The sequence below is a fragment of the Eucyclogobius newberryi genome, unplaced genomic scaffold (genome assembly GCF_026437365.1).
Source record: "Eucyclogobius newberryi isolate DKJ021-1_F unplaced genomic scaffold, fEucNew1.0.hap1 SCAF_17, whole genome shotgun sequence".
NCBI lineage: Eukaryota > Metazoa > Chordata > Actinopteri > Gobiiformes > Gobiidae > Eucyclogobius > Eucyclogobius newberryi.
In genome coordinates, this window is record NW_027315801.1 from 13393078 (window position 1) to 13415038 (window position 21961).

A 21961-nucleotide genomic window follows, 5' to 3' on the forward strand; every position below is an offset into this window, starting at 1 on the left:
TTAAGTACTTTCCCTACCTTCCTTTCTCTACCTGGTTCAGTCTTGTTTTAGACCTGGTTTAGTCTTGTTTTAGACCTAGTTTAGTCCAGTTTTAGACCTGGTTTAGTCCAGTTTTAGACCTGGTTTAGTCCAGTTTTAGACCTGGTTTAGTCCTGTTTTAGACCTGTTTTAGTCCTGTTTTAGTCCTGTTTTAGCCCACCGTCAGGTCGAAATCCGCATTAGAAAAGCCCCCCTTACGTCATGTCTCCCTTGTGTTTTTGGGGGTGTAAGTCTGCGTCCTCGTCTGACTCAGAGATGTGATCTGCAGCAGTGACTTCACGTAACCCCAGGTCAAAGAAGTGTCTCACCTCGACTCCCTAAACGTAATTATTTATCACGGTAAAAGCTCAAGTGAGTTTGACTCATATGATTTGGGCTATCCAATTTACTCAAAACCGTTAAGTTTGTTATCTTTAATTTAATTTATGTTACGGTAATTGCTGTTTCTAAAAATGCACTTATTCGATGAGTGTGAAAGTGAATAGTGTTTGTCCCTGGTATTTGTTATGTTTTCCTTTAGTGCTTTTGTGAGTCTGACTCCTGATCACACCTAGTTTAGTCTTGTTTTATTCATGGTTTATTTCTATATATAGAGAACAAACCTTTCAAAATCTGAATTCTGCTCCTTAAAAATCGCATACAATTGACAATTAAAACAAATGACTAAGAAGCTTTATTTACCACAAATACAACAAAATAAGACAAATCTTTCCACATAAGCCTTGTTTAGAATTTACAATTAATATAAGTGTTGCTTTAAGGGAATAACTCAATAAATTCTTAGTCGACTAACAGGGTTTGTAAAAACTCTTAAACCTTAATATTTTTATGATATGACCGTGTATCTGTGCCCAAAATACACTGACAAGACATACAATTACAAGAGATCATGCAATTACACATATTGATACAGAAAACTAGTAGTAAACGGTGTATTTATCAGTAAAAAGGAAGATTAACCTCATAATTCACTCACAAATCTCAAGCTAACCCAGTCCACGCCTTCTCATTTCTGCTCTCGTGAATATAAATCCTCTAAAATCCCCCCATAAATAATGCATTGACTAAAGGTACGGTTGTATTTGACATGGACAGTACTAGTACATGCGTGTGTGTGTGGATGGGGGTTATGCGCAGACAACAGCTGCGTTAACCCCGTCTGCACGTCGCATGTGGCTCTGTCCTGAGGTGCGAGAGGCCTGGACCCCCGCAGTGGCCCATTGTGGTGAGGTGTTAACTACTTTTGAGGGTACTTTACTCCAGCCAAGTCACAGGGGGGCGGGGCCGAGTTAGGTACATGATGCAATGCAAAATGTTGTAAAAATGTTGCTGCTTTATATTCAATTTCACTGGTTGCGTTTTTTTTTGCTCCTGACCGGCACTTTTAAGCCATAAAAGATGTGATTTTTAGTTCTGTTTCGTATTAATTGATGCAGTAATGAATAAAATACACACGGTTAATGTGTTGAAGCCGGTATTAATTTAATAGAACTTAAAGCGCTCAACTTGAGGGTGTAAAGTTGGATATTAAACGTACAAACTCAAACTACATCCATGTTTTCGAGTGATAAAAATGTACAAAAAAAGTACAATGTCCCGCATTTTTCATCATTCTTAAACCCAGAGATAAGCAGGAAGATTATACCCATTCATATTGATTTCCACTGGTTGAGTCAAAATTTCCTTAGAATAAAAAGCTAAAACCTTGATTTTACCGAATTTATTTACTGAGCAAAACTTAAAACAAAGGTCTAAATAGTTGTGCAGCGACTAGTGGTCGGCATGAAGCAGCGTTCGGGGTGAAAAAGGTGAATTTGATTATCTTTTTCAACCAGCAGGATGTTTGGATTTTCACACCTGCCACTTGTGGAGGGTTTTTTTTTCTGTTGTGACAGGGCTGTTGTGACAGGGCTGCTGTGACAGGGCTGCTGCTGGACTTCACACATTAGCACAGACCCAGGGGTGGTACAGGAGGGCCGGGAAAGGGTGGTCCAGGTGATCGCACTCAACAAACAAAAAATAAAAGGGCGTAATCACACACAAACAATGGGTGGTCTGTAGATGGAAGGCTGTTTTTAGTGAGTGAAAAGTGACTCCGCTTGTCAACGTCCCGTGCTGAAAATAAAGACGCTCAATTCTAAATTCTTAAAAAAAGGTTGCTATGTAAGTTGTCTGGGTCCGAAACCGTGTTTTTCCCAAAAGATGTGTTGTTTGTTTTGCCTGGAATGTTCCCCGGAATGGACATAGTAGCTCACACAATGTATCACTTAGATTAAAAAAAAGTGTTAAGAAACCTTTTTAAATAAATAAAGATGCGATAGGTGTCGAGCGTCTTCCTTTGAGGTGCTAACATGTTCAGCTCATTCTCCCCTCCCCCTTCCAAAGTTTGTCTCATTGTTCTAAACACGTTTAAATGTAGATGGGCCCCTGCAGTGAGTTAAGCCTAATGCGGAACTCCTCATTTTCCACACCGCGTTGTTACCATTTGTACTGTACAGGAAGAGGGGCCAACACTTTTGGGGTGCATTGGGGCCTCCCAAGCCCCCTCTGGCTCCGCCCCTGCTGTGAAAGACAAAGTAAGACCATTTTTACAAGACCAGCAGGTGATGACCCTCCACCAGACATAGGGCATCTCTTATTTTCTGTAAATAATTACTAGTAAAACAGGACATTCTCGCCAACAATAAGACGTTTCTGTGTGGTTCAGGGCAAGCCGGATTGGTGACAGTATTTGGAGTACATGTAGTAGTAGAAGATTGACATTTCTTCTCTGGAGGAACTGGAGGAAGTGCTTGTAATGGAATATAGAATAATTACATGGTGTTTGTCTTATGTGTGTTCTTTTGATCGTTTTTCAATTCTTCTATGCACCACTTTTTCAATCTGTAATAAAAGTTTGCTTGATTCATAGCAGGCAACTGGAAGTGTGCGCTGCCACAGGATTTACAGTTGTTGTTTTTGAGTAATTCTGCCATCTGCAGCTACAAATCTGCTTATCTGCATAATACATTCACAGTGGATTTTTCAAGCTGATGCGCAAATTGGTCAAATTCGCATAAACTTTCCTTTTCTCCCAGTCGTATATTGAAGCTGCCATCGAGACAATAAACAACATTGTTCGGATACCTCAGCACTTTTGTCATTTGGCAGACCACCTGTTACTCTGCCCTCACTCTGTCCCGTCTGAGGATAGGAAGGCATTACTGCTTTAAGGCTTCTTTTCAGATTGTGTGGGATTGTTGCCGTGGCGCTCGACCGTCTTCCGTCCGTCCCGAGTTCTCATCTGTGGAAGAACTGCTACTCTCATCAACTCTAGACCGGACAGTTTGAGGACTCAGCCAGACTTGTCCTGGCCTTGACTCTGAGCGGACACGACACAAGTTCACTGGCTCTGATCGGTCTCGGAGAATGAACATGAAGCTTTTCGCTGCAATTTCAAGGCTGGTTTCTTCATTTTTAATAAAACCGCGCTGATAAATTGCGAAAGCTGCCGTTATTTATGTCCTGTAATATCATCGAGTACAAAATATGTAAGCTTCATGTGGTCTTATGGATAAAACTATGGCTAACAGTAGTTTAGTTCTCCACAAACAAACTGGAAATGTATGTAATGTTCTTTAAGGAGCTCATATTTCAGTGGTCTTAATACATTTCTGTGAACTGAATCACATAAATCTACTTCCAAAATGTTTCAGTACCAGGTTTTCCATATTCTCTAGCCTAAATGAACCATAGTCTGGGATAAAATATTGAATATATAGGTTTAAATTAAGGTAAAGGGTCTAAATCAGGACACAAAATTCACCTAAAACCAAAGAAAAACTGATAAAGATTAGCGTAGTTTGTTGTCTTCTCGTCGCTGCATAATTACCCATGATGCCCTAGTCACTGCATAAATGACCAGTGCGTTTCACATCTGTCACTGGTTTAATCTAGCTCTAAGTGCGTCTGATAAGCAGTCAATATAGGATGACTTCATTTATTGATCGGGTCAGCGTTTTAACATTTTAACCAAATGTCAATATTTCATTCAGACTCTTTGTTGTGATGACAGAGTTATTGGACAGCCCACATGCAATCTAGATTCTTAAATGTAGCCTTTTAAGAACATAATAATTCAATGGCTGCAGCACATTTGAAAAGCAGTGAGACAAAAGACAACAACAAATTAATAAACAATAATATATTTTTTATAATTTTGTGAGGTTTTTGCTACTCTACTGCACTTATTCTATAGTAAATAGTAAACATAGCTGTGCAGTTTATTGATTGTGTATTGAATAAAATGTCTTGATACATTTAAAGCTGCAGTAATTTACTTTGCATAATTTAACAGAGACAGTATTTCAGGCAATAGACCTTTAAAGGAATAAATGCAATAAAACGTATTATTTGACATTTTGCTTTCCGAAACTTCAAATGTCTTCAAACTTATTAATTGAGTTAAGTGTCAGACAAATGTGAAATGTCTGTTCAAATTAATCCCAAAAGTGCAGCATTGACACCGTACACCCTTATTTGAAAGTTTACAACATAACCTTACTTTCATTTTTATTTTCAATCCACTTTTTTAATAGATTTTTTCCTATAAACGATGCACTCGGAGTTCCATTTTTGCACATCTTCAAAACAACATTCATTATATAATGTACATTTCGATATATTACCCACTTCTAAGTATAATACAATGCGATTATTCATTATATTATGTACATTTCGATATATATTACCCACTTCTAAGTATTCTAAAATGTGATTATTCATTATATTATGTACATTTCGATATATTGCCCACCTCTAGGTATTCTAACCTATGACGTCATCTGAAACCCAGTGAAAGTAGGAGCGTCCAGACGTGGTTGCTCGTGCCTGTATCTGGACATTCCAGTGTTTAAGAGGAGCAGGTCAGCAGTGGCTCAGACGTGCTGCAGAGCCTCTCCAGAGCTCAAGTGCGTGCTGACATTTCAGTGTAAACCTCATTTTGTGTCACTGTACGCTCTTGAGTGAGGTGTGGCTGAGGCCCCCAGATAAGCACCGCGGGGCCGGACAGTTTGTGTGAATATTAAGGGTGGGCTCACACTTACACACACGCCACAACAGGACTGGGGTCGTTCAAAGGATCGAAAATCAGATATGAATCACTGCTAACACAAAGTATCGAAACTTAAAAAAACACATAAAAAAGGACAGAACTTGCGATTTTCGGATCATTTTTAGCACAATCTTGTAAGACCACATGGAAGAATAAAGAAAGTACTGTTATTTTGTGTTGAAAATGACAGTTTGTAGTCTTATATTAGTTCTTTGCAGGTATAATTCTGGTTTAGAGAAGACCTGGTTTAGTCCATGTTTAAACCTTTAGTTATTGTAAATTTAGTCCCGGTTTAATCCTAGAGTAGACTATGTTTTGTCCCAGTTTAGTCATACTTAAGTACTGGTTTCAAATTCAGTACAAATGTTGGGCTGTGACCTGCTTTAATCCCTGTTAGATCTGGTTTAGTCCAAGTTGATCCTGCTTTGGTCCAAGCTGGAGATGTCAAAATTATTGGGTTAATCAATAATAGTGATTATTCAGGTCACAGTATATATCTGAAATTTAAAATAATAATTGTAACCATTTTTGTCAAGTTGTCATTCAGAAAGATGTTTCTTTTTGATCAGCACTGGGGACATCCTCTGTTTTTAATCTACGATCTTATGTTTGTTTCTATTTTATTTGTCTGTGTTGTCTGGTGTATGGAAGCCAAATCCAACAGTAAACCAATTCTACTTATGGGAATAAATAAAGTTACCTGAACCTTAACCATGTCACAAACATGAAGAAAAATAAGCACTTAAAAAAAGGATTTCACTGTTGTTTTGTCATGTCTCAGTGATCATGAATTATTGTTAAATCATGTTGTCTTTCTCATAACAGTTGCAACACAAACATTTGATATTGTGACATCCTTGTCCTAATTTGGACCAGGTTTATACTGTACATATGGTGTCATGCTAGCTGAGTCCTGGTCCAGTCCTGATCCAGTCCCGGTCCAATCCTGATTCAGTCCCGGTCCAATCCTGATTCAGTCCCGGTCCAATCCTGATTCAGTCCCGGTCCAGTCCTGATTCAGTCCTGGTCCAGTCCCGATCCAGTCCCGATTCAGTCCTGGTCGGGTCCCGGTCCAGTTTTGATTCAGTCTCGGTCCAGTCCCGGTCCAGTCCCATCCCGGTCCAGTCATGGTCCAGTCCTGGTGCAGACCCGGTCCAGTCCCGGTTCAGTCCCGGTTCAATCCCGGTCCAATCATGGTCCAGTCCCGGTCCAGTCCCGGTCCAGTCCTGGTGAGAGCTCGTGTGCTCTGCTCTCCAGGCGCCTGCTCTGTGGGATCTGTCCCGTGGTGTTTATGAGCGTGGATGGTGACAGCAGTCGGCCTTGGCATATTTTACAAATGTGTTTGCCATTTTCCTCCCTTCGCCCTCAGCGTAAAACAGTCATAATGGAGTTAAGTGACATCAGCTTTGCCTTGCAGCTGGGTGGAAGTCAATTAAATGAGGAATGGGGTGAAAAATGTGTGTCCAGCGGGGGAGGGGCATAACGCTGGAATTTGCCCACGGACGACCTCCTCTGTAACCTCACCACAAACTATATTAGCCATAGCTTCGTGTAGCGTAAATCATCACGTTTTTTAGCTCTGCGACTTTGCGCCACAGAAAATAGTGCTTGCGTTCTGGTGATTATGATGTGGTGAGAAATGCTTTGTGCTCTGTAACCCTCAGTGCTCAGCTGCAAGTGTTTGGACCAGCTAACCATTGCCCATTTGCAGTAAAGCTGTTGGTTACACATTCCACACTTTCAAACCAAGTCATTTACAGAAGTTTAATCAGTGCGCGGCTGCCTGACTGTCTGGTGGCGAGGCTCGTTGAACTCGGGAGTGTTGTTGCCCCCGTTGTTCCATTAGAACCATTAAAATAAAGGCAAAATTAGAATATCAAGTACATTGTGTGTAATTAGAATCATTAAAAACGATAGCGAAAAGGGATGATTATAAGCTAAATGAACAGAAATGCAGTGTAAATCTGCAAAATGAGGGTATAAAGTGACATTTCTGCACTTTTTGGAGTTAATTGTTGTCCGATCACACTTTGTTCTAGACTTTAGCTTCAACCAAGACATTTAGAGGCATATTTTAGCACGTTTCTGATGCAAAATCGATGCAAACACTATAGAGATAATCATTTTTGTCAACTTCACCCACCTTTGCTTTCAATTCAGTTAAATTTGAGTATAGTGTCCCAGTATCACAACAAACGTCTCAGAGGACGTTTGTTGTGATACTGGGAAAAAAGAGCATTTGATATAAAAGCAAGCCAAACAATCAACCAAACAAGAGGATACATGTCCTGCTTCTACACACAAGTTAAGAAAGTGTCAAAAATATGCTGTTGTAAATACACTTTGAAAGATTAATGTAGAGGACTTCTACTACCACTAATGGCTCTATAATATACCTTCACTTTAGCGTTGTATTTAAAGTCCAGGCTCTATATAAGTTGCACCTTGGCAGACGTCAAAGATGTCGTGTACTTCAAATATAGAAATGTTATTGCTTGTTCAGCTCTCTTCAGATCTATTTAAATGAAATGTCAGGTCTTGACTGAGTACTTGGCTGAAAGCTTCATTAGATGCTAATGATTCGGAGCATTTTACCTTTACAGAAGATAAGCAGTGGGTGGGGAAAGTGCCTGTTAAGACTAGCCCGATGTTGGCCAGATAAAGGGCTATTAATGCTAATTCCTGCTCATTTACAGCACTGTGAGATGGCTTATCAGTCTGTGTGAGCGTGTGGGCATCTGTGTTCCCACATCTGCGAGCATCACTGCACAATGCTGAGCCAAGACCTGCTGATTACAGCCTGATCTGGTTGTTGTGTTATTTCCTGTAGTTTTCCCCTTTGAAAAGCTGCCACTTCCAACTACAGCTGGACCACGTTCAACTCTGATAGGCTTATAGTCCTTCCACTTGTGTTATTTATTACCTACATGTGTTTGTGTTTTAGATCTGCTACAGGGTTTTGGCTGTAAGATCATTAACTGTGTTCTGTCTGATAGTTCTGGGGTAAAGGCTAGTGCAGGTGTACGTTCTTATCCTCCTCTGCAGATGTTAAACGCTTCCTCCATTCAGTTCTTTAAAGCTGGGGAATTTACAGTATATGACTTTCATTTTGTTTTTCTCCACATTGAGAACATATTAAGGCAGAACTTTGTGACAAAATCTTTCTGTATCCATGAAGAAAGAATATTATCTATTGTAAACCCGGAAGTAAGAGCCTATGTTTGACTGAGCTTTGGCGTTTATCCTACTTTCACGTCACAGTTTGAACTGACATGTGACAATCTGCCAAAGGGTTTGTGAAAACTTGGAGCTAATTAGAAAAGTGGATTTCCTCTTTTCACAGTTTGAAAATCAGGTAATGCAGCTATATCTGTGCGGCAACAAGTCCTGATTAAAAAGGAACCAGCGGAATATAAGAGTTCTCCAAAAATCCCTATTTAATTCATCCAACAATACTGCAACAGCAACTGCAACTGTATTTATAACACACTTTAAAGAACCAGGTTGAATAAAGTGCTACAATATTAAACAGTAAAATAAAACAATATAACAATACGTGGCAAGTGAATCCCATACTCACCTTGTAAATGTATTTCAAATGTATTTCTTTTTCACAAATGTAACTCCCACTAAGTTTGACTGGTTTGGTTCCATTACTTGGTCTTTCTGGTCCCGTATCATTTTCCTTATTTCATAACATTTTAATAGTAGTAAAAGTGTTTTACTTGCTGTAATGGATAAGTATATTTCTCTAATCAATAAATACAATATAATTTGCAAACGCAGATACTTTGCACGTATACCATCACCTGGAGTTATATTTAGCTTCATTCACGCTTGTTTCTCCCTCTGAACTTTACAAAAACAATAAGTTTCAAAATTCCCAGATTAGTGACATCAAAGGCACAGCTCGGTTTGTCTCACCACCGGACAGTAGATGTCATGCTAACACCAATCTTGATGAGGGAACGCCTTACTGGTAGCCATCCTTTAATTATTTGTTTGAGGCTATTTTTAACAAACATGACTTTTCCTGCACTATTCCACATTTACCCAGAGTTCTTATCACCACAAGCATACATCTGATTGCTGTTTTGTGGCTGGCATGCTCTTACCGGTTGAGTGTTAATTGCTGGATGCTAATGGCAGCTTAACCGTTAGCTTTCATGCTCTATTGGAATATCTAGTTCAGGAAAAGGGAGTTGACTTCCTGTTTGGAGCCCCCTTCAGACATGTCTGCTCCCAGGGGCCCCTCTGCTTCACCTACATCAGTGTCAGTCTGAACTGCGTCTGGGGTCAAGTATTCTTCTCCGGTGAGGTAATGGTGAACTCATACTCCATGCATTGTCCACTTTGGGAATTAATTATCTGGTCCATGCCAGAATACAAGCGCTCTTTTCTCTGTTATACACTTGTGGTGAAAGATGTTTCTCAGTGTCTGTAATCAAAGTAAATGTGCTGCACTGCGTTTATTAAGTACAGTAAAATCAAGTGTACTAAATAGTGTACGAACTGTGTCGAGGTTTCCACTGGAGATTTTTAAGATGCTGAATTCTAAACTTAGCGTATTACAGTAAAGGGACAAATGTATTTACACTATGCACCTCTATAGACGTTTGGTAAATGATCTGCTGCAAACATGGTTGATTTGACTAATAAGGGCTGTTTTTTATGTTTATTACTGTTACTGTGCCTGGTTCTGTTCTGTAGTTAGCCCAGTAGCTCAACAAAGGTAAACACACTTCAGTAGTATATCCTGACGATACACAACTTTAACTACAACTTATCCACACGTATCATTTTCACCCCCAAAAATCTCACACCAATGCGTTTACTTGTACTTAAATTAATAAGGATGTCACAATATAAACTTTTATTGATACAACGAAGAAACTGCAATTTTACGATTATTTTTTATGATTGACCCCATGAACAAAAATCAATAATTCACTCTATTCATTCATATATATCATTATACCATTTTCATACATAAAATTTGCTGCTAAAAAATGCACTATACATTTCTTTTTTTTGGTATAGATTGAATTAAAACAACTTATTTTTAGTTCTTTATGATTTCATTTTGACTTGAATAATGATGAAATTGACCAAATGATCTTGACATTCCCTACACCTGCAAGAAATATCAAATGGGACCTGTACAAATGGGTAACAGCAGTAACCTCTCTCCCCCCATTAGAACCACAGGTCTATAGGACGCTGTTGTGATATTTGAAACCCAACGATTCATTGCTTTTGTCCCGTCGGATGGTAGTCCAGGTTAAGTGCTCTTCTGGCCTTTAGGTAGTTCCAAGGACAGGACTCCCAGCTGAAGAAACAGCAGTGAGTTTGCCTCCACTTAGCTCCACTGCATTCTTGTTTGTCCGATTAACTGTAGACCCATATATTACCGTGGAGCTGCTCCTCTGTACAAGTACATATTACCGTCTCACAAATGCTCATTTGTCAAAGCGGCGGTTTCCCATGCTTGTGTTGCATTATGTAAACCGCTGCTGCAACCTGTTAAAATGTTTCTGCTTCTGGGTCAAAATTCCAGTTTGATAAATGCTAAAACGTGCAGGCTATACCGCATTTTAAATTAGCGTTTTTTGTGTGTCTCACATGGGAGGTCTGGCATGCAGCTTCTACGTTCTAATTGATGCCAGATTAAAACGCTGAAAATGCACACTTTAGCCTTTATGGGTTTGTCAGCATTTTGTGGTCTAGTGAATGTTGAATAGGTTGTAAATGCCTTTTCTCTTCTTTTTTTCCTCCTGTTTTGCTGCTACAGTGCCAGTGTTGTAATCGGAGCGCCCAAAGCCAGCACGCGGCAGCTCAACGTAAGCGAGGGAGGAGCGGTCTTCTACTGCCCGTGGAGCTCCGGCCGCACAGATTGTCACGCCATCGAGTTCGATAAAGAAGGTAAAGACTGCGCCACAGAATTCATGCGTTTTATCAGGTTTGTCTTTGTTGCTTTTCTACAATTGTGTTTTTTGGTACGTTTTCTGAGCTCCTCTCGATCTCGACCATAATCGGCCCCTGGAGAGTCGTTTCCATTCAGAGAGACCAATGTGCTTCGGTGGGGTTTGAATTGCTTAACATTTGGTTGTTTGATCAATCACAATGTTTGATCCAGTTTATGTCATTAAAACCTCCAAAAATATGGCTTTCTTGAACATTCAAGAGTTTTTGTGGTGGTCTTCACAGAATCGTTGAATCGTTGCCAACAGAAAGTTCAAAATTCAAACAATGAAATAGTCAGTCATTGGTCAATAATAGAGAAGCAGATTATACAATGTTTCTCTCTTTCCCAGAGCATCCCCGTGTCCTTAGACCCTCCTTCACAGCAAGGAAAAACAACACAAAAACCCACTGGGGAAAAGTAGAAACCACAATAAGACCCTTCTCCCACGGACGGACAGGCTTCAGATTGTCCAGGACTCATGTTTATCCATCTGTACATAGAGACAGTGGAGCCAAGAGGAGAGAGGGTTCATCTAGTGTAGAGAGAGTGCACATTTTAAACGTCGAGGAAGATTTCAGCTCACAGAACGACTCGCTTAAACTAAGAAATGAACAAACTAAACATATACACGAATCTTGGGCTTTCAGGACAATTTGTAACGGTCTAAACTGCAGCGTCAGCAGGTTTTCTCCTCGGCCCTTACACCTGTCTCCCATTCTTAAACCAGGAGTGCATTGTCTTCATCGTGGCCCCTGGGTTTGTATCGGGCGTCGCCGTTCCACTCGACTGAACCGCTGTCCGAACTCGTTGCTAGATCGTGAACACAAGATGATCAGTTTTTTCCTGTTTGCACCTTGTCACTGGATGAAAAGGATGAGGTCGGTTCACAAGGTTTATGTCCGGTGCGTCTTCCTGTTTGGCTGCCGGTCGCGTCGTTTTTGCCTCGGAAACAAGGCAAATAAGCGGCTAGTAAACAAAGAAGGGCCATGTATATGTGACAAGAAAAACAGACAAAGAGAAGGACTCCAGTTTCAAGGTCACGTAAAGGTCTGATAATCTGATGAACTAACCTTTTGGAACTTGTTATAGCGATGTTCTTGATGGTTGTTTATTTTTGCCATTATATTCAGACTAGTTCCATCAACAAAAATGAGTAAAGTAGTTCTCGATACACTTGATATTCATGTTCTTTCTTAAATATATGTAGTATAGTGTAGTATACTATAGGGCTGCAATGATTAATCGACGGATTGTGACTTGTCAACGATAAAAACGATCGTAGTTTGATCATCGTAAACTGAACTTTACAGACTTTAAAACACAAATGAAATGAAAACAATTTCCTAGAAGCCTGCAGTCACCAGAATTCAGCCTTTATGTAAAAAGTCTCAATCAATCGATCAAATCAACCTTTATTTATAGAGCCATTTACAACACTCAAAGTGACCAAAGTCCTTCACAATAAAAAAATCAAGGCAATATAAAACATAAAACATAAAACTAAGTAAAAACAGACAAAATAATACAAAATACAAAATAAAGTGTCACTACATTACAGAGTGTTAAAAGCCAGTCTGAATATATACATTTTAAACCTAGATTTATTGTACAATATAGTCGACTATAATCTGCCGAATGTCTCTAGACTCTCTAATGCAATAGCTGTCCTGTCAAACAAAGGCTTCGGGCCAGAAAACCTTAAAAAATAAATAAATCTTAAAACCAGACAGACAATTCAAGGCTCCATTTACGTCTCTGTGCAGCTGAACCGTCCCAGCGGCGTTTCAAAGCGGCGTTTAACAACATTCTTTTACGGGACTCCGCTGGGTCGTGTCCCATTCTCCCGTCGCTCCAGCTCTGTTTTTCTCGTGTCTACCGGTCCGCCCGCTCTGGCCGCTGTCCGCCGTCGGTGATGTCATACGGGGGTCTCTGTGTAGACTCGGGTCCCCTGGGCTGTCCATGCGTGTCCTTCATGCCGTCTTTTGAAAGGCTCTTTGATGGAAGAGTTGATGGGAGAGCCAGAAGAGCCAGAGCCCAGCATCTGGTTCATACACTGCAAAATAATCTAGATTGGTGATGGGCGATGCATGACAAAAGTGGATTATATCGCGACTTTTGGTTTGGAGTTGTGCACGTTTCGAATATCAAATAAACACATCTTATGAACTGACAAACTAGGAAAAATGGCAAAAAGTTACTATATCGGTATCTATTTTGTTATCAGGATAATCCAAAAATAGATTGAGGGATTAATTCTTGTCTCTGCTCCACTAATCTTGAAGAGTTAAAATAGCTTGAAATGTACGACTCATTTAAATCTATTGCTTCTCGTTTCAAGTCTATTTATTTGCTTTTGTGTTAAGAAAATGTTATCCAATTTGCAGATTTATTTTCATGCTTCAAAATTGTGAAGCTAAGGAATGTTAGGAAACAAGTTAAATATTTGTATCAAACCATAAATCAAATATAAGTCATACAGAAGTCATACACTGTGGCCACTTGGAGTCACCTAAGCAAACACAGTAGGTATGAGCCTCCCGTTGGACTAGTCTCATTTCTGAAACAACCATGTGGAAAGACGAATCTCTTGGTCATGTTTGAGAAAGGTCAAATCATTGGCTGTGTGAATAAAAATGCAACACTGGATAGACATAGATCTTTTAAAATTGCAGAAGCTTATTGAAACTATGCCACAGCGAATATGTGCTGCAATTAAAGGTACAGGCGTTTCCAACCAAATATGAGTGTTTTTTTTATAACATGCAGTGTATCTTAGATGGATATTGAGTTTTTGCAGTGTGGAGACACTGGGAACACATTAAATACATGGACAGCAGCATGTCAAAGAGGCCCGGCCAAAACAGCTGCTGCTACACAGATGACATTTACAGACGATACTCATTTACTGTAGCTGTGACTGTGTTTGCGTTGCCAAGTTGGACTGAAAGGACGATGAAATGTATTCACTGGTGATATTGGCAGCCTAAAGATGTTAGACTTTCAATGAAAACATGGCTATAAGATGATTTATTAGTCACAAGTGCAGAGCTTTCCAAAGAAAGTGATGTCAGTGGCAGTGCTGTGTTGGAGTTCGGACACGGAGGAGGCAGACGTCATGTATTCGCAGTAAGATAAAGATACAGTTTATTGTCATATAAATGTGGTCCATCCTTCATTGTCATACTGTGGAACCCTGTTATGGCGGGAGAGATGGGCAGCCACAAAGTGCAGGGATTGTTAGAAAATAATCTTTGCTGATACATTGTGTGTACTTATTAATAGGTCTTTAAACTTTACACTTAATCTGAGGGAACACTCACTAATGGAACCTCGTAAAAGGAAGCGATCCATTCATTTTGATGTAGAAGAGCTGCTTTGTCACACAATGTTCTACAACAATAAGAGGAAACGTTATCATGTGCCAAATGCAGACACAAAGACATGTAGAGGAATGAAGTGGCCCAACTGCCCACATTTGTGCCGCCTGCTGTATTTTAACATTTACAGAACAATCTGGAACCTTTCTGAGGTAACACCATGTCAACAGCCTCTACTAGGACTAAGCTACAACTTAACTTGAATTATTTGTGCTTAAAATACACATAATTCTCCAGGACACATCTTTAAAAGAGAGAAAAAAGTTGAGTTTCCTATTGAATTAACAGCTTTTCACCACGCCTAATATGAGGCGTTGCCAGCTGTATCCATGCAATTTCCCTGTCGACCTTAAACATGAACGACTAAGTGATACCATGATCTTATCATTTCTTTGCACCAGATACATTTGCCCTAGTACTTTAATTTCACTTTTGAAGGGAACAGAAATACATGTTTTATGTTTATTGTTGGATTCAAAATGTTACATTATTATTCAAATTTCGATTCAATTGCACTTAATGGTGCAGCGCTGCACTATTGGCTGCTTCAAGTCTCTTAACTTGTCTCGACGATAATATGGGAAATTTCAGCTGTCCAAGTTTATATTTTTTATGCTAAATGTTTCTTTTGGTGTTGCGTCTCAGCCCAGAACTCTCCAATCTTTAAACTAACCCGTACAAGATTCACTCCCTTGCTCAAAGTGGACCTAAGTTTACTCCCTCCCTGCTACTTCCCCCTCCACCCAGATAAGAGGGGTCTGTAGAGGAGTGGTGGACACACGGGTTCCGTGGGGGGTATGTAAAAGCAGGACAGGCGCAGGAGGAAGAGAGGGTGTAACCGGAGCTGTGTCCAGTCCCGCTGCTGTCCCCCAGGACCTGCTGAGGGTGATGAGTGAATTCTACCATTTGTCTTCCTCTGCCCAGTGACATAGGGCTCTGAGTGACCACATTATTAGCAGAAGGAGACCCCCACACTCCCACCTGTCTGCAAGCAGTCTATCTACTATTAGAACAGTTTTAAGTTCATTTGGAAAATCTATATTAGAGGTGGGCAAAACATCGTCTAGAAGATAACAGGGGACCAGTCAGCGATCCTTTGATATACATGGCATATATATGTGTTATATGTACAATCCCTCAAAAATGTAGATGTATTCTTTTTGCCAAGTTTGCCCCAATGTTACATCATTTACAAACTCATATGAAACGCAATACAATCAAATGAAAACGATGCCTGCTTTGCTCACCGGCTTCCCACAGGGGCCACGAAGCCCGAGGGCGGTCTCTACAGAGCCTTATCTACTTTAAACATCTCCCATAGTTTGAATCAAAGAACCGCCCACGTGACTCCGTCTGTCTGGAAGTCACAGTTACAGAGACACAGCGGTGGAACTAATCCTGCCACGTGAGGACGACCCACTCTGAAGTTCTTCACGTCCCTTTCGCACGCCTCGACGACTGAGCCTGTAAGCCTTTTGCACGTTTAATCAAGTCCATTTAACAGCCGTTGTCTTTGTCAACCAACAGTTCATTTATGAGGATTATAAAGAATGTGTCCAGTAGAGGAAAGAGCGGATCTAGTGCTTTTCATAGATGACGGCACTGTTTACTCGTCCTGTGAGTAGCAGTTTGGGTCAGATGCATGGTCGCATCTTTGAGGACTCTTAAACCTTCAAAGAGCTTGCGTCATGTCGCTTTTTATTCGACTAATTGATGTACAGGGCATGTCTCTAGGTGAACCAGAAGTCCTTTAGTCGGCTACAACAAAGAAGGAACGGTCACAATAGTTTGCAAAAAAGGAAAAATGCCTGGTTTAAGAAATGTGCAAGGAGATGAGTAAAAGTCTATTCGAACACATTGTCAATTTTCGGTGAATCAAATGCTTAAAACATATTGTGTAATGTTTATAGTTTAAAACGACATACATAATTACAATTTAGCGTCACGCTGGCCATGACGCTGAGGTGAAACTCGTGCTGCCGCTCTTCAGTTCCATAAGTTCTCCTTGTTCATTTCGCATGCCTCGATGACCGATCACGGTACGAGTTTCATGAGGGTTTCGCGGCTGCTAGACGTCTGGTTTCCACGGCAACGCAGCCCAAACCTTTTCTTCCCCCGTCCGTTTTCCCCCAGACCTTATGCAAACAAAGACCTCTTGAGTTATGAAAATATGGAGGCAGGGTATTCGTTTAAGAAAAGCCGGCGTGCCACTAAAGAAGATTAGTTAACACAACAAGCCTATGAAGAGACTTTTGATGTGGGAGCGCGTATTATTGCCTGAATGGTTAAAGCACTTATTTTCACACATGGAGGTTTGATCACTTAATACGTCAGGGGCCCCAGTTGACTCCTGTTGGCCCCTGATAAATTATGTTAGCCCGAAATCGCAATGAGGGAGATTCAGCAAGCGATAAACCCCAAGTTATTCAGTTATCAGCTTTGGAGCGGCAGACAAGAAAACCAAAAGGACAAGGCATAATTTGAGCGTTACGATTGCAAAAGATAATATTGAAATAAAAACACACAACGGAGTAAATAAAGGTGATTGAGAGGTTGTTGTAAGGAAGCCTGTCCAAATCCTATGTGTTTTCTTTGGACTCCAGCCCCTCGGCTGTTTCCACAATGTCCCGAGCACTCGAGGAAGCGCGGATGGAAACTAACCTACACTGTGAAAAAGACTTATTTAGGTAAAATAATAAGGTACAGTATGGAACTTTTCTGATGTCTCGTTTTGGCCACGTTCACAACTGCACGTACCACATCAAAAACTGCAACCGAACCTGAAGTAGACCATCTTGAATAAATGATTTTCCTGTGGATACACTGTAGGATTACGCAAACACTTTATTTGAAGGGCTGAATACGAGCTAAACTGTGGTCACTGAGCCTGTGTGATCTCCCCATCCTCAACATTTGCAAACAAACTTGGACAAGAAGAAAGAAGCAACGAACAAATGTCAATGGAAAAAAAACACGCACTCGATACTCAGGAATTTTACCATCATCAAGGAACTATTTTGTCTGTTTATGAACAGATTAAAGAGTGCAGGTTGTTCTGTGTAATAGTCTGCATACTGTAGTTGTGTGCTCGGGCTGGACACTTCGCTTGTTTTTGTATGAATGAGTGTTCGGAGTTTGGATTAGCTTCAGCTCTGAGGACAGATTGGCAGTCAGGTTTATTAACCCCCAGGGCAGCTGTGGCTACAGGAGGACGGGCATAAATACAGGGCATTATACCATTTGCATCACAACAGCAGTCGCCTCACAGGGCTTCACGAAAATGGTTAATTTGACCAACAGAAAGTTAGAAAATCTCACATTTAAACAGTCATTGGTCAATAAAGACAAGCAGATTAACCAACGTTCACAGGAAATAAGTGAATAGACAACTTTCCCAGAGCTTCCTGTGACCTTGGACTCTCCCCGGCAAGGAAAAGCAAAAAAAAAAAACAGTGGGAAAAAGAGAAACAGATTCCACACTTAAAGATGGAAAGGCTGTAGTTGTGTCCAGGACTGACGTTCATCCATTCATGATCATCTTTTTAGGATTCTACACTAATATTTGTGATCTGAACGCATACAAAACACTGCAAATCCAAACTCATCCACCAGTTCATGACGAAGTCTAACTTTTCCTCTATTATCTTCCCCTTACGGAGCATCTGGTGCAGATACGACTTCCCTCTTAAATCAATTTGTCTGCATTTTGTTTTCAATTATCTCACAGATGTAACATAGAACACAAAGGTTTAAAGCCCGTGTCCTCCCGCCATCTGTCACGTCACCTGCTGCTGCCAAAGTCTCAGAGTGGGAGATCTAAGTTACCGTCCAGGTGGTCAGACTGAGCCAAGGGTCGTGAGGGTCAAGCTCTGACAATTGAGCCAAGCTAGCAAAGAAAAGCCATCGTCTCGTATGAAAAGGAATGTGTGGTTAATGTCTTTACACCTGATCTGATCTCATCCCCATCGCAGCTAAATGCCCTTTTTGTGCTGCTTTTTCAGGAGATCGAACTGTCAACATCAATGATACAGAATATCAGGCGGATTTCAAGTCACGACAGTGGTTCGGAGCGACGGTGCGTTCCCACGGCGACACGATTCTGGTAAGACGACTCATTACGGTTGCGTGGACTTGACTTATTTAAACTTTGATAGTAATAAGTAATAGTACAATAATACAATATCTGAAATGTCGAGATATCGTATGGTCACAAGTCACAATATATCGAGCTTCTTGTCTTAAGTGTATAGTTTTGTTGCAGCCTCAACTTAAAAAACAGAGCAAACAACATTGACCATGATCCTTTGCTGCATTTCAGTGCACACAACGTGAAGAAACATCTGTAATTAAGCACTTTTATATCTTAATTCTTTGAAAAATGACTCCACCACCAAAGGCTTGTCAAGGCATTTCTAATGCCCAATAATCTAACCCAAACTAGAACATAATTGAAAGTGATATTATGCAGATTGAACAACATGTGTAGTCGCCACTGCATTTTTTACACTGCCACGTCAATAAACGATGTTCTTTAGGCCCAGCAGCTTACAAAATATTGAACCTTCACTATTAAATGAGACATACATATTAAGCCTGCACAATAAATCAGTATTTATTATGATATTACCTTTTCTTCTTAATTCGTTTTGATTTAGTCAAATTTTTTTGACTTTGAAAATTTGATTTTTAGATTAGTTTTTATTTTGACCGAATTTGACTGAAAATTAACGCGGGAACATATCTGCAACTGAAATGATGGTGTCAAAACTAAAATATTGCAAGAATATCGATAACGCCGTACTCGAATGCCATATTGCATCGTTTCTAATATCTGACATGTTTGATATTTGGTTCTCGTGCCATTATTGTAATATCCAAACCCTGTCTGTGTCATTCAGAGGTGTTTATTTAGCGTTACTCTGTGTACAAAGAGTCTAGTTGTGACTTCAAAGTGCTGCAGCCTGTTGTTTGCTCAGTCTGAGTCGTGACCTCAGCCTCAGGACCCTCATGAGTTCTCCAAGCTGTTGCTGCAACTGGAAAAACATCTCCCACCCAGAAACTCCAACCATTCATCATCACTCTCTCCTTCCCTCTTCTTCTGCCTCCTCTCTTTCTATCGCTCTCTTGCCTTAACTTTAGGCCTGTGCCCCACTTTACTCCTGGAGGACAGAAAAGGACGTCCCACATTCTGATGCCACGGGGACTTGTTACCTCTCCGCCCAGAATTTCACCAAATTTGTGGAATACGCCCCTTGCCGGACAGGTACAATGCACGTTTGTGGCTTACCAATGTTTTTGTGACTGCCTAGCTTTTCAATTTAAAGGGATTATTTCAATGATCAGTATTTTAATCATCTTTAGGTCTTTCAAGAGTATTATTTCCTCCCGTTGCTGTTTGTCGGGAAAGGATAGTGGCCATTTTACATTTACATTTTTTTTCTTTTGAGTCATGTATAAATGTGTAAAGAGAAAAGTTGTACCATAAATGACTCTGAACTAAGCCGGTCACAATAAATACTATTGACGATCTTTCAATATCGGAAGATTTGAGCTGTTGAGGGTTGAAATAACACAATTGTACATTTAGAAAAGGGTTTAATAGGGGTTTATTTTTACCCCTCAACTAAAGATGCACCGGGTAACTTGCCAAATGACACAAAAGCTTTGTCGGGAATGGGGATTGAACTGCCAACCTTTCAGTAAATGGTACATTATACCTGCCAACTAAGCAACCAAATAGTTATTCGGTTTACTATGTCACAATATCACATTTTCGTATTTTGATTATTGTGAGGAAAACAACACATTTAACGATAATTCCTGATGGTTGGCACTGAGCAATGGCATTTTCTTTAACACGTCACTAATCCTCAGATTTGTGACAGTCTAAATAAAATAACACATTCTGAATGTCAAAATATGGTTAATGTGACAAAAACAGCCAGATAAAATACATTTAGAGGTGTTTTTTTGGACTACAGTCTGTTTAAGAAGTCTTTTTCATTCAATCAGTTATATTGTGTATTGTGACTTGAATAATTATGGATTACCCTAATCTAATCTGGACATCCCTATCCGTTACTAATGTTTTGTTTGCATTTCAGAGATCAGTGAAGCAGGAGGTCAAGGATACTGCCAGGGAGGATTCAGCGCCGACTTCACCACGGTATTTACTTTCCATTTCGCCCTAAACATTTCAATAAGTCTTGTTTAAATTCCACTGACTCCTTCGACTGCCTTTATCTTCCAGGATGGCAAGGTGGTACTGGGAGGACCGGGCAGCTATTTCTGGCAAGGTGTCTAGGACATACCAGCCCCGCACATGTAAATCATAAAAGCTGAAGGTTGAATCTCCCTTTCAACTCCTCTTTTCTCTTTATCTTATCAGGTCAGGTCATTTCTGCATCGAAAGAGGACATCATCAAAGGGTACTACCCAGGGTACTTCATGCAGTCTGTGGAGGGCCAGATCCAGACCAAGCAAGTCCAGTTTGAACACGATGACAGCTACCAAGGTATGAGGAGCCCAATCTCAAGTTATCTTAACAGCTTGGACCGATCTGGACTTTAGATTAGATTTTCTGAACATTAACAGTACATTCTTTTAATCGTTTTGACATACAACCCCACAAAAATAGCCACATTTCTTCCTCCACACACGCTTTTATCTATGAACCTCTCGATTAAACGGAAACGGGTTCAAAAATTCAAATTTGACACATTGCGTGGCTCTAATTCTTGGTCGGAAATGTCTTTAAATGTGTCGTAAAGGAGATGATTCGATCGCCTAAGGTTCAGGTCATAGACGGTAAATCTGAACACAAAAACGCAGCCAGGACAGTCGGGAAAACACGTAGTTCACCTCAAACTTGGGACAGGTTTTGGTGATGTAACGTTGAGGTGTAAATTTGTTTGTCTTTTTCTGTGTGTTTTAGGTTATTCTGTTGCTGTTGGAGAGTTCAGCGGCGATGAAGTCGAAGGTAAGCCAAGCAAAAGATGTCAAATGCAACGCAAGCAACCTTTATTTCACATGTCACTGCCCTGGAGGAGTCATTTTTGTAAATCTGTGCTCCTTTAGCAGCTTGTGACCTACTCTTTACCTCTTAAATCATCACCCTGTTTTGCTTTCCCCCCCTCCCCTTTTCCTTTTCTTTCAGATTTCGTTGCCGGCGTTCCAAAAGGGCTCATGCTTTATGGTTCGGTAAGGAGAAGCTAATCGCTGCTTTGGCATTTCACTCCAACACGGTTCTTCTTAGAGTCTAGGCTCCCCGGCTTTGAAAGTTGGGCGAGATTCAGGAAAGTTAAGAAATAGAAAATGGCCTTAGTGTTATTGTCACGGTGGGAATAGTATTTATTTTTCCGTCTCTTTGCAGAGACCGGCGCTTGCACGAAAGTATTCAGCGTTTGTGTCTCTGTGCTGCAGGTGTACATTCTGAACGGGACGGATATGAGGATCGTGGCCAACTACACGGGGGAGCAAGTGAGTGGA

The 21961-nt window shown here is 40.5% G+C and overlaps 1 protein-coding gene across 1 annotated transcript in view; it reads left to right on the plus strand.

Annotated features, from left to right (window-relative positions):
- itga5 (integrin, alpha 5 (fibronectin receptor, alpha polypeptide)) overlaps positions 1 to 21961 on the plus strand; it is a 70161-nt gene that overhangs the window by 6807 nt on the left and 41393 nt on the right. Inside the window, exons 2-10 of the mRNA XM_072449246.1 lie at positions 10923 to 11053; positions 18475 to 18575; positions 19613 to 19736; positions 20578 to 20639; positions 20724 to 20769; positions 20862 to 20987; positions 21408 to 21452; positions 21630 to 21673; positions 21896 to 21952. Of these exons, the coding sequence (XP_072305347.1) occupies positions 10923 to 11053; positions 18475 to 18575; positions 19613 to 19736; positions 20578 to 20639; positions 20724 to 20769; positions 20862 to 20987; positions 21408 to 21452; positions 21630 to 21673; positions 21896 to 21952 (736 nt within the window). The remainder of the gene's footprint in view (positions 1 to 10922; positions 11054 to 18474; positions 18576 to 19612; positions 19737 to 20577; positions 20640 to 20723; positions 20770 to 20861; positions 20988 to 21407; positions 21453 to 21629; positions 21674 to 21895; positions 21953 to 21961) is intronic.